Source organism: Aulonocara stuartgranti (genome assembly GCF_965226115.1).
Source record: "Aulonocara stuartgranti genome assembly, chromosome: 14".
Classification (NCBI taxonomy): domain Eukaryota; kingdom Metazoa; phylum Chordata; class Actinopteri; order Cichliformes; family Cichlidae; genus Aulonocara; species Aulonocara stuartgranti.
In genome coordinates, this window is record NC_138950.1 from 10,847,255 (window position 1) to 10,861,026 (window position 13,772).

Consider the following 13,772-nt stretch of genomic DNA (forward strand, 5'->3'; position numbering starts at 1 on the left):
TTATCAGCATGGAGCGAGCAATACTCTACGAAACTCACACCGTCTAAACTGAATCCTGGTGAGACACAGCCGTTAATTCCTGTGGTACTTAAAATACCAAGAAGTTGACACAAAGGACATTGAGAAGTATCTTCCTCAGGTTTTTTTTTTTTAATCTAAATCCTCCATTTCTCCTTGCAGACATCCGTATCAGTTGAGCTGCAGCCACGGCAAATTACAAACTATTGACGTCAGATGGATTTGTTAATTAATCCAATTAAGCAGTCCTTTGAGGTCATTAAAAGAAGAGCAGCCGAGGGAAGGCAGATCATCAAGAGTCACTGCCTAATTTATCTGCCCTCAAACAAACTGTTTTGAAATGTTTATCTTGTCGGTCATTAATGAGTTAGCCACAGTTCTCATGGACAGGAAGAGCACACTCGCTGGCCTCCCACATTCCTCCATGTGTTTTCACTAAGCCAAAGTCTACCTAATCCCGGATCTTAGGGTGTAAAACCCAGTTTGATTCGGATTAGGATCAGATTAAAGTGTATTAGTGGAAGTTATGGAGCTACAGCTTTATGGACACCATCATCTCACGCAGGTGTGAGATTTTTAGAGGTGACACGACAGACTCGAGACTCAAATTTCTTAAGAAATCTGCTTTGCTTACCCAAAATCAGTTCAGAAGGTTAAACGCTCAGATAAATCATTATTTCATCATCATCAAATTTTCATCATATTTTATTCGCCACATGCAGTAAACTGCAGTGAAATGATTATTTGTATTTTGGGGCCATTTGAAGCAACTCCTAAACACTATTTCACAGAACTGATAAAGAGAAATGGGTAAGGGAAAGACTGGCTTTAATGAGCATGTTTCCAGGCCATGTGGTAAGAAGCCAGGAGACAGAGATACGTCTCACCTGTGGTCTCTGGCCATTAATTGGCTCTGGAACCTGCTGTGTCCTGTCATATGAAATGTTGTGATGTAGCAGGTGGAAGTGCTCCACGATTTATCAGCACTTATGGGTCAATTTGTCAAGACCTCCACAGCTTGAATGTGCCGGGGCTGGAGATGCTTACCGAGGTGGTACCACTCCCACTGTCTATGTTTTTATCAGCATGACTACACATTCACACTTAGGCACTCTGTTGGGCTGGATGTAATCACTCCAAGGGTTTATAACAGCATAGAAGCCAACTTTTAGAGGAAAGTCTGATATGTGCCTTAAAGGTAGAGCCTCCCTGTTAATATATATATATCATTCTAACAACCCTTATTTCCTCAGAGTAATCCATAGCATCTTTCTGTGTGTGAGAAGCAGAGCCACCTCTTGCCCTCATCTGAATGGCACCTCTGAGGCGAGTGCAAGGTTTGATGAGCACTTGGAGGAGAGATAACAACCATTTAGTGTATAGCAGGAGGACAGATCATTCTGATAACAGGGCAAGACAAGACAGAAGGAGGTATCAATTTACACCCTTCACACACAGCAAAGCGGCAATAAGCAAGTCATCACAAGTCTGTCAGGGCAAAGGTCATTTTATCTCTTACTTGCTATTTCACAGATACAAGAAGTATTAAAAATATATTCTCTCACCCAGGCTAAATCTTGAACGTTTAGAATAGGATACAAAGACATGTTACTAAATGCCACTGAGAGTTTGCTTAAGGGATCTGATATATTCCCTACTCCAGAATAAAGTTCTCAGCCATGCAATTAGTGGCAAATGTGAAATATTTTTTCCTGGGAAGTGGCATGAAATCTAATTTTCCTGACACTTGTGTCTAAACCAGGGCTAGTCATTATAGTATTTCTTGTCCAGTCCATCTCTCCCCAGAAAACATCCCGAGACATTCACAGACGGGAGTAATTGGAAACTCTGCTCTCCTACAGGACGGGACCATTACTGGCTTAGGAGCCAGCTTAGGGCGGAGCAGATTCAGTTCTCAGCCCTCACCTCTGACCTGACTTCCTGTTTAGGTGCTACAATATTTTCTTGTAGGTTCACAAGCTCTCCCCATCACCATACAATAAACAATGGCCAAACTTGCATGAAACAAGTCAGAGGTTCAAATAACTCAATGCAGAAACACTGAATCAAAAAATGGATGAATATGGGCTGCCAGACCTTATAGGGAATGAACTGGATATTTTATTGGGGATAGGTCACTTTAAGGCTTAATAAAAGTCATTTAAGTGTGAGTATGAGTTTTGCTGACTATTACTTAGGTAATGAGGTGTGCAGTAGCAACAGTAAACTGCAGTAAAGGGTTCAAATGTCACTGCTATTTCTCTGACACAGTAGTTTCTTTACAAATATAATGTATATTGAGCATCTTCCTGTATAGAAGTTCTGATAACTAGTTTTTTTTGTTTTGTTGTGCAGTTCTTTGTCTACAAAATGTCCCCATTCCAAACCCTCTCCTCTTAATGTCCTAAAATGAGGTGGTAAGCATTTCTTCTCAACTCTGAAGCAGCTGACCTGGAAACCCCAGCTAGCACGGTCCAGAAACTCTATAAAGAGATCCATGTGATGGGTGAGAAGAAACAAAATGTGAAAGATAATGGGAGGGGGGTAATGCAGGATTAGGCAACAAAGACACCTAAAACTGTTGTAGTTCTACATGAGTTGCATACATTTGTATTACAAAACAACCGATGTAAAAAAAAAAGAAAGAAAAGAGAATAATCTCTGTGATTTGATTTTAATTTTATAAGCATAAAAATAGTGTTGCACTCAGCAATAATCGTGGTCCAGGGGGAGAATCTTGACATACATAGAAACATGTTCCCCATAGGGGCATGTGCTGTCTGTATGACCGATGATAGCTGCTCTTTCCACTCATCCCATACGGCCTCAGCACTTTATGTGTGACTTTATGTGTGCTCAGCTTTTAAAAGTTAAGACAACCCCTTTATCCTGGATGTTGACTTTTGTGGTGAAAGAAAAAAAAAAAAAAAATCACCGTTTCGTGTACTTTTCTCATTTCAAAGCATGAAAGTGAAAGAAAATACATTAATAAAATAGGATCATCTTACAAAGGGCAGAGCAATGACTACAACACACTTCCTAACAAAACTCCAGCTCTCAAAATGTGTTTACTTATTTCTGGTAAAGTTTGTAACTACATTAGTGCAGAAACCATTCTGCACGGAGTGCTCCTAAATCAAATACGTTTGTGCATCCACTGTCACTTAAATCATTTTAAAATGGCCTTTATAAAATTAAAGATTAAAACTTGAATTTAATTCTTCCCCGAATTTTTCATTTCAGCTAGTAAAACCCCAGTTAAAGGCTAGCAGATTACTTTGAATTATTACCAACGACTTACCTGAGCACACATGGAGAATTCCTAACAGAAATACAAATCCAATTAAAGTTGGAGACATCATTCAACGTCTCTCTTGTGAGAAATGTTCTCGTATAATCCAAATTATATAAATAAAAATTGAGGCATCCGCTTCTTCATGTCAAACTTCACTCAAAGGGAAAAAGCTTAAAATCCACAGTTTAAAAACAAACACACTGATTTTCGTTTGTGAGTCCCAAACGCAAATGATAAAAGTCCAAGATCAGTCCAACACGAGCCTGATATGGCTTCTTGGTGTAGGTGAAATTGGGGAGTTGAGATGGGAAAGAATAAAACAGAAACAGTCCGAGATTTCAACACATGTTCTGTTCCAGTAGTCCAGTTCAACTGAATGATAGCATGTGTTAAATGTGTGCTAGAATCTCTCAGCGCAGAAGTGGCAGAGCTTTATCCTTTCTTTGGATTCATCCCGTTGCTGCTTTCACTGATCAACCAGGATGTGTTGTTTAAATCGTTTAGTTCCTTTGTGCAAAAAAAGTAGCAAAGTAATAATTCCAGCGCAAAGCAAAACTTAAGTCCAAAAGTGCGTGAAATCACGCCAGCGGTCGCCAGAGTCCACGCTAAACTGCTTGCAGTCACATTATTTCATTCCAGTTCTGAATGTGTCACTTGAGATCGGAAACTTTGCGAGTTAGTCCTATCCTCTCTCATCCACCGGATCCGGACACAAGATCACTGCAACTTTTCCATCACTTTCCCCCCCGTTTCTCCTCCGCTGCAACTCCTATCACTTGTGCGCGTCGCAGACACCGAACCTCAGGCGAGTGGGGGGGAATACGGATTCATATTCACAGGATTTCATTCAAGGAAAGCGGAATGCCTCGTCAGTTGGTATGCGCCTTTCTACCCCCTCCATAGACCCGAATCTTTCGCAGAGAGGAAATTTAACCTCTTCCTGCCTGGATCCCACCGAGCAGCAAAGTTTCACAGAGACAACTGGCAGTCTACTGTAATTTCTTTCAGTATGTCCAGTCATGAGACAAACCCTAGAAAGCTAGTCTATCCGGATATGTGTTTTATTATTTCTGTGGCTCCTGACCACGAACATGCAACAGCCGATTCCAGTGCTATTCCTACAGGGATTTAATATAATGTTTTCACAACTCATAGTTAGTAGTCCCTGTAATGGGTTTAACATACTTTAAGGTTTTGTTTTCCCTCCGATGGTTTCTTAGACCAGTGATTATGCAACTTTATAAACTACTTTAGGTATAAAATTTTGTTATTTTAATCATTTTAAGCATTAGGCTAGAGTTGGATGAAATATCTCTTCTTTAAATATCCAATACTGTTTTTAAAACTCCCTTTGTTTTACAGTACATGTAAAACAGTAGTCCTCCAGTCCAAGCAGCTAAATGCTGAGACTGGGAGCTGAACTCATAACATGTTTTTCCAAATACCCCCAGCCTTTCCACCGTTTCAGAGAAACAGTATGAATACATTTTAATATAAACCCAAAGAAAACAGCTCACAGTTAAAGTGCACCGTCCATGACCACAGATAGTTAATTGAATTCTGACAGTATTTATATTCTAGCTTATCATTTCCTTAAAACAAAAACAAAAACAACAACAACAACAACAACAACAGAATAACCTATATAAAATGTGTCGTCCCGCTCCCCCTTTTTTGTGAGATTTCTCCGCTATGGTCAAATCAGTGCAGTTTATAGATCCCAACTTCTGAGGCGCAATAGTAGGCATGACGACTTTAGACAGCGAGTAGCTGTCTAACATGTATAAATTACAACTCAGCAGGATATACTATATACTTTATTAGAAGACCCAAAATGTGGAAAGAAAAAAAAAAGGAATAGCAAAAAAAGAGCCACTGAAAGACACATTGCCTCACATTAGATCAGAGCGTCTGTGTCGGATCAATTGAGCATTTGTTACCACACAGCGCCCTCCAGTGAACACTATGTGAAATAATCCAACAACGACTGCTTTGTCTGCTTTCGTGAAAGAAGGTGTGGCAGTATTACCACCTGGCACTGAAATATGTGCCCCAGCTTTTTTCAGACAACAAGGAAGTGTTCACACTGTGAAACCTGAGCACACTGGCTTGCTGTGATTACTGTTATAAGGCGTTCATCTTCATTAGAGGGAAGGAAACAGAGTATAACAAGCCCTAACAATCCTTTCTGTTTTACCATGACAGCATTTTGGATGGTAAAAATATTATTATGAATACATAAATTAAAAATATTTCTAACACGCATGGTTTAGAACACCTCTTTCTGCATTCTTAAATTTAAAAAAATATTCTTAGATCTACTTTAAGCCTTCGCTGCTTTGATTGTTTCCTTCTCTGTGCCCCAGTTTTCACTCCTGCTGATGAACAATTCCACATGACTGACATATTAAGAGAGCAGTCTGTTTTTGTTTCTCATTCATCCATGTGTGCATTACATTACACTTTTACACACTCCATTCTCACTCCATCCTTGTGCCAGGTTTTCCTAAAAGCTTTTGCAGCCCTGGATCTCTAAAGTGGCTGTTCAGTTGATCACTACCAGTTGAATAGTAAAATTTCCTCTAGCCAGCAGCAGATGACAGTAACATAGAAGCAATTATCAGCTAAGTTCATGGTTAGCTCCATCAACACAGGAGGGTGTATGAAAATGCTGACTGCTACAAGAGGACGTGAGTATTTTAATGGCTAGATGTTGCCCAGCAAAGACTAAAATGTAGGTATAAAACTGAATTTCACATAGCAGACACAGTTATCTGTGTCACAGATCACTCATAGGGCTGTCTTATGTCTTTTTTCACATTAGCTACAAAAAAGGAGACCCCCCCCCCCTCCCAAGATGACACAAGAGAGGCCGAAAATTGTTCCCAACAATAAAATGCCGTTATGCTTTTATGCCATTCTTGGACTCTAACCAGGACCAGGACAATAACTAAATATGGTCAAATTACATTAAAGTCTTTTGTAATCTGTCTTCTTGTAGTTTATTTTCTTCTTTCTTCACTCTTCTTCAATGGTTGTTAAGAAAAGAAAAGAAAAGACAAGAAAAGACAAGAAAAGAAAAGAAAAGAGCCAGTACAAGTTATGATGACTGAGCTCTGTAAATGGAGGTTCTTTGTCCTCACACTTCCTTCTATAACCTTGATTAGACTAGCAAAGGGAAAAAAAGTGACACAATATCAAGGCTGTGATGGCAAGAGCCAAGCTGAGAGCTTTTAACACTACAGCCTAACGTTTCCTACAAAACATCTTCCAAGAATTTGTGAGGTAAAAAAGGACACAAAAACACCCGCTCCCAGACTGCAAAGTGCTCCAAATAATGTTTTAACAGTTGTTAACTAAAATTACTTTTTGATCCTGTCAAAAATTTCAACTGGTAGTTACATGGCATTGCAGTTTTGTACTTACTGTGAAAGATCTGGCTACACTTGTGGAATCGCCTCAAAGTCTGATGTTTTCTGTGAAGTTCAGGATTGTTTGGCATCTGTTTGCACCAATGGGACTTCTGTAATCCAGATAGGCGATGGGTCGCGTGTGGACCCTTATGGTCTTTAGGGACTCCCAGCATGACCAACATTGCAAACACCATCACCAGCAAACCAACAATCTGCATGGCGATGAGTCTACACAACACAGAGCCAGGGTAATGTAGATGTGCATATAAAAACACACCTTTCAAACAATCTACTGAAGTAAGGAAATTTCACAAACACTCCTTAATTCATCCCTGCTCCAATTAGATAAAAGACACTCCTTAAAATGTAGCAAATAATAAAAATGCAATCCAAATTCTCCAAAGCAACAACTTGCAAACACTGCCGCACTTCCCACCAGTCCTTCATGCTGCTACTCCTGAGATCTGCCAAAATACATAAACCCCTGCAGTCTTGGCTACCCTCCTAAATCCAGGGACAATGTTTCGCCCCAGAGTACGATGGGATCCTAATGAGGGCAAGTCTATGTACAATATGCGTGGTGAAATTCGCTCCCTTCTCCATCTCTTCATCCCAATGCTCAAAGGAGAGACTCTCTCTCATCTTCCCAGTCTTTTCTTTCTCTGATAATTCTTTTTAATATTCAAAAGGAGTTTGTGGACATTCTGTCTTTTCTTATGATGTTTCTATGCATGCAGCAGCACAGGGGATCCTGTTGACTACATGCTGGGCGTCTTTTCAATTCTGCTGGCCTCCTCACAAAACCTAGGCCCCCTCAGCACAGAGGTGATGGGGTGAAACACAGGCAGGCTATAGCAAGGGAGCCTACATCCCCCTTTTTTCTGACTAAGACTATTTAATGGCTTTCATTCCCATCTTGCCAGCACACCAAACAAGATCGCATAAGACAAAAACTTTCCCCCTCAAAAAGATGCTCCCTATTGAGAGGCAAACACAACACTCTTTCCCAGAAGACAGAAAAGTGATGCAGTATGGGATTTAACGTTCCACAGGCTAGCGTTGTTACTCCTAAATCCATTGAGGCATAAACAGAGACAGACTTGCAATTGGAGTCACCTTGGAACCACAGGTACAGTATGTTTGAGTTTCCTTCACAGGCATTTCGGCTGGACTGTTACCATACTTTACTCGCCTCACATTCACTACAGTCAGCTTCTTCTCATTCATGTCGTGTCCTTGCAGAGCCATCCTTTTATTTATTCATTGTGCTACTTTTATAACACAACAATTCAAATTTACAGTCTCCTTGAGTTAGCAGTGGACAGCACAACCCCAAGGTGTTTTCAAAAGATAAAGACAAACAACTTGAAGAAAAAAGGACTTGTTTAAATGGATTCTCATAGCATTTTACAAGACAATCAGCAAACACCTCCAGGGAAACTTTGTCCTGCTCCTGATTTTGACTGTAATGCATTTTACAGTTGCACAAGTAGCCCATCACAAATCAAAGAGAATATCTGAGATGTCAGGAGAGAAATGTCCTTTGACAAGCAAGGTCAAGTCTCTCTGGGCTTTATGCTCAGATCCAGACCTGAAGCTCCATGAAATAAACAAAAGAAGACCAGAAAAAAGCCATGTCCTCTAGTCACCACAAAGCAAAAGATGGACTTAAAACAGATTCAATTAAAGATATGAAATTGGACTTCATAAAACTCCTGTGCCAGTTTGCAGAAATACCCCTTTTTTTAACAACGTAAAACAAAGTAAGTGTTGCATATGTGCTGGATTGAACCTGCAGAATATATCATGTTGAATAAAGATTGCTTCATCATACATGGATCCTACAATGAGAACTTCTTCTTTGTCAGGTCTCTCTTGAGACAACTTGATTTTTAGGAGGCATGACAGACTCAGTGGAAGGAGTGGGAGACAAGAACTGATGTGAGGTGGAAAGAAGAGGTGACTTAGGGTCCTGAAGAAGTTGGATGATATTATTGTTACTGTGTCACTGTGGCAACAAATCATTTCTGATTGGTTGGTGAGGGGGTGATAAAGCTTCAGGAGCACCAACCACACTATAACTAGGTGTACAATCATAAGAATTTCACTACAGTTACCGTAAAGAGAATTACTGCAGTGTTTAACCACAGAACAGTCAAAAACATTAACATATCAATGAAATGGGGGAGGCTCATCAACCAGTGTGGACAAGAGTTTAGTGCACACATCTTCAGGAGTTAGACTGCCACGGTGCCAAACAATGAATCAAATTAAAAACACAGCTGTCTAGTTAGTCTCAAATCAGCCATATTTAGACCCTGACACTATTCAGTGTGCAGTAAGTGCAGTCATGTCATATTTCTGGAACATCTATGACAGAAACCTCAGCAGCTGTCAGGCCATTTCGTGATGCCTCTCCACTATGCACAATTACACTGGAACATCAGCTCTACAAGAGAGCCCAAGAATGTATCATTCTGGGCTCTGTCCCAGGATAAATACAGTTAATCCACTAACGTGCAGCCAAGGAACAAGGCAAAAGCCAAAAAGCCTTTTAAAACTGGACATGACCAAAATGTTTTTGCTATTCTCTACTGACAGAAATATCACAGAATCAAAAAAAGGACAGGCAAAACAAAAAAGCAAGATGCAAAGCTGCATGTAACAAAAGCTGAAGAAAAGAGTAAGAGTTTTTGTCTTCTTACTATAGAATCTTTGTTCAGGCATTTAAAAAAAAAAAAAGTAAGAGATCCACTAAAAGAAAATCACAGAACAAATGTGTTTCTGTTCAGGGAATGTCCTCATGCATGACACTGCTGCAAGAAATGCGAGGCCGGGGTGGGCACTGACGACAAGAAAGAAGGGGTGCTTTGCAGGATGCCACAACGAGGTTTGGAACACAAAACAGGATGAGGCGATAAACAGGCTGTTGCTTTTCCGCTTGCCTGCGCACACTGAATCCCTCTTTCCCTGTGTCTTTTAATGGGCCTCACATTAGCATCTGTTTAGCGTCAGCCTCGACATGGCCTGTGGAGTCTGATTAAAATAACCCAGCTATCACGTAACACGCTGGCAGCGACATCAAAATACAGTCAGACATTGGAATATGTGCAGCAACAGACATTGGGGAAGTTAACATGAATGTTCTCTACTTCTGTTGTCCGAACATTTTTGATTAGTCGCTTCTGTTCAGACTCTCGTCTTGCGAGACCACATTCCGTATGGAAAGACATCAAGCGTTCAGATTACTGTGCAGCGCTCACTATGGTATCTGATTGTTTTTTTTTTTATTCATGACTGTGCTTGCATCACGTGGAGATAAGATTTGAACAGTACAGGCCTCTCTGGCTGTCCTTGGATGCTCTTATTTTCCTTGAATGCAGCTTGTTCAGTGACCAAAACTTCACTCCTTCCCTCATAAAAATGCACAACGGAAGAAAGAAGCAGCATTGTGTTTCATGCTTAATTGGCTTAATTGCTTTAGAGACACAGGAGCTTTAATGACTGACAGTAGGACTCAGTAACTGAGCCAAGAGATTCTTTTGTTCTTATCACTGCTGGACCTCAGCCAATCACATGGCAGTGAGATTGAAAACAAGAGCCAGAGTGGAGCAGCAATCTGACTTTAATTTAGGTGGAAACATAAACAATCATTTCCTGGTCAGATTCATTTTATGCAAGTCACACACTGCAGCTGTCTGATACAGTATATTTAGGTTTTGACTCTTATGTCCAACTGAGTCAACTCTGTAGGTACTGGTTTGCAGATACGGCATACCTGTACAAAGAAAGTCACATATAAGGAAAAGTATTGCTATAGGCAATCATATATTCAGAATGTTCTGGAGTGCGTCTATGTCAAGAGCAGTTGCTCATTTTACCCACATTCAGGTAATTTTCTTTAAAAAAAATAGTCAAATTTTAACTGAGAAAAGCAGTAGTTCAGCTAAGATGGAAGTACTGTCAGATAGGCAAAGTCAAAGTTATTTATATAGCACATTGAAAACAACAACTGTTGACCAAAGAGCTATGCATTTAAAAAAATCAAGAGATAAAATAGAGAAAAGAAAATCTGATTAAGAAATAAGACAAATAATAGTAGTAAGAAAAAAGTAAGTAAGAAAAAATCTAAAAGCTCCTTTACTTCCCAGAATTCATAGAAAGTCTGAGGCACCACTTAGAGGTAAAAACAGAAATAAAAATTTTCACCTCCAAAAAGTGAGTAGCATGGCTGCTCTCTCACCTGTTAAAACAGGTGTTACCTGTTTTAACAACCAGGCATCTAAGAAAAATAGGCTTTATAAGATTTAGCCAAGCTAGAAGTTAGCAGGAAGTTAGAAAGATAGTTTCCACCTAAACATGATATACCATATCCCAAATGAATTATTTCTAAAAAAAAAAAGTACAGCTCTGTTAGCAATGTTTGGAGGGGAAGTGAAGTTGTGCTAAGTGGGGTATAAGGATGTCCTCGCTACAGAGGTATGGTTAGTTTAATATAAACGCATTAGCACAGAAAAGGTTGGGAGGGGGGATAGATTGTTCTTGACAGTTCTTGAAGTTCATATTGAGGGTTCCTGCTGGGCAGAGATAAATACCATTATATGGCAGGAAGAAGATGCTGAAAATAGATCCGATTTTATCCAAGAGAAAATCTGAGATGATCCCTTTCACTACAAGGTTTGTCATTAATATGTTGCTATGTGGTTTGGATTACTTGCTGTGAAAAACTCCTGATCCTATACTCAATATTCACACTGAAGTCTTAGTTTGCCTGACTGGGGATTTAGACTTCAGCAGGAAATCTACAGCATAGGTTCGTCGTACCCACAAACCTCTCTGAAACCCTGTAACATAGCCTGATGTGCAGCCCCCTGGAAATGTAACTGCACGACCACAAAGTAATTAACACAAGCATAAGTACTGGCGATGACATCAGCCACTTACATCGGTTACATTGTTGGCTCTACAAAGATGCACTGCTGAAGTCTAAGACATTCTAATATTTGGTGTCCAGAATCCATGAGCTGTAATGTACATTTGTTTTTAAAACTCAGTTTAAAGACATTTTGCACATACAAATAAATAGTGCTTATAAAACGCTGGAGGGGCACAGAATGACTACTGATTATTTTTGGGGGGCTTGTTTTTTTATTAAATAAAACAACACACGCACAGCATTACCACATGTTAAAAACATGACAGCCTTAATCACTCAGACACTGGAAACAGGGTTGATCTGTCACTTAACAAGTGGATTTTCTAACAGTTTTGAGCGTACACTATTGTGAAATTACTACAATACTACCAGCTCTCTGAGACTGTAGCACAGTAGCATTTAAGGCTAAATGCTAACACACTCCACATCCTGACCTGAGTTTGGTAAGTGTAAAGGACAATTGTAGTTTAGAATATTAGAATACAAATATTTCTGACTAATAATGCATAAGGCTTGTTGTGATGCCATTAATTTTACAGCTATATTTCCTAATTTACTAATGACGGCCGGAGACGATCACTATTTACAGTTTTAATAATGAAGAAGCCATAATTTTGTATCTGCAAAACCTTGACAAGCTATCCAGTTGTAGTTTAGTGTTTTCACTAAGCTACATTGTGGTGGTAGGTAAGAAGTCAGAGAAAACTAAAGCTCTCAAGGTAAACCTTCTAGGACCACATTTTATGCCAGTCCAGTGATTCAGCTAGCCAACAGGCCCACACTGCCATTGTCAGAGTCTTACAGCTACTTTTATTATAGCCGGTTACTGCTTAACATTCCTAATTCAAAATGGTTTGGTTTGTAAAATCTTTCTTTTATATTTTGAAAAGAAATTGATCAGTGAAGCAACAACACAAACTGTTGTTTCAATAATCCACACAAACCTAAAGTGGCACAAAGCTGAGAATTGATGGGGCATTAATATTTTTCCTGTGAGGTAGTTCTTATAGTAACTTTCCAAGTGTATTTAGAATATCATTCTAGTTGCGGTTACAGTGGATGCTTTGAGCCAACATCAGCGATTGATCTTCTAAGATCCCGAGCAAGGAAAGACGCTGCTCATGCTAAAAGCATTCACATCCCTCAAATAAAAAGCCTATTCTTTCTTTTTCTTTCCCTGGTGCGATCAGCTGCCAAAACAAACTGGTGCTGTGATGAATGCAATAAATATGATCGATGGGATATCTGGGTGCTGCTGACCTCACACCACGCGCCAGAGTAGAGGGAGCAGGTGCTGCTCAGATTTACAGCCCACCTCCTCGTGATATTCCCCTCTCTCACACACACAGACAGCGAGCCCTTCTGAGACACAGTCACACTGTTGAGTTTCCACAGCACCCCTGCAGCTCACACCGACTCTCAGAGAAACAGGCTTATTATTGTCTCTGGCTATACTTCATGTCCAACATGACTATGCATGAATCATATCACCACTAATAAAACCAGCAATGATTTTACAGATCATCAACCAGTCAGTCCGGCTGACAGTTATTACAGTAATTTCTACTGGGAGGAGCACATGGGGTTGTCGGCGAGGTCGAAGAACTCCTTATGCGTTGGCTCGTAAAGATAGCTAATTGATCTGAGGGCAAAGGCAACTCTGGAAGTGAACATATAAACTACAGAGTTTTGCCAGGAATAATAAACACCAGTGCTTTGGATGGGTCATTATCTGGGAGGCATACAACAAGTTCAAAAGAGCCACTGATGAGTCACAAGATTAAAACCAAAGGCAAAATTTCTTTGGTCCCCCTTGTGCTGCTTATGCATCAGGGTTTTTATACTTTGGTGGTTGTTTTGGAATCCTAGATGTAGTTATGGGACACTTAGACATTTTAGTACACTTTAGTAAATGGATCAGGGCTTTATTGAACTGTAGCTTAAGTGAAAAAATTACCCTTGCTCTTAGATCCTGATCAATCCTGCCTTTGTGCCAGGCTGATTGAGGATAGGTAATTAATGTGCATTTGTGGATAAATAACTAAACTCAAATGCTCTCTCCCTTTCAAAAAGCTTGTGAATAGATTGTAGTGCTATGTAATGCTTCAAG

At 39.9% G+C, this 13,772-nt stretch overlaps 1 protein-coding gene across 7 annotated transcripts in view; it reads right to left on the reverse strand.

Moving 5' to 3' along the window:
- robo1 (roundabout, axon guidance receptor, homolog 1) overlaps nt 1–13,772 on the reverse strand; it is a 198,974-nt gene that overhangs the window by 127,040 nt on the left and 58,162 nt on the right. For 2 of the 7 annotated variants that reach the window (XM_082503132.1, XM_082503131.1), the window contains exon 1: nt 3,320–4,281. The exons of 4 other annotated variants lie outside the window; for them this stretch is intronic. In XM_082503132.1, coding sequence (XP_082359258.1) covers nt 3,320–3,380 — 61 coding nt within the window. In that variant the 5' untranslated portion in view covers nt 3,381–4,281. Of the gene's footprint in view, nt 1–3,319; nt 4,282–6,739; nt 6,823–13,772 lie in introns of those variants that run through there. One more of the 7 variants, XM_082503130.1, reaches the window with a different exon arrangement.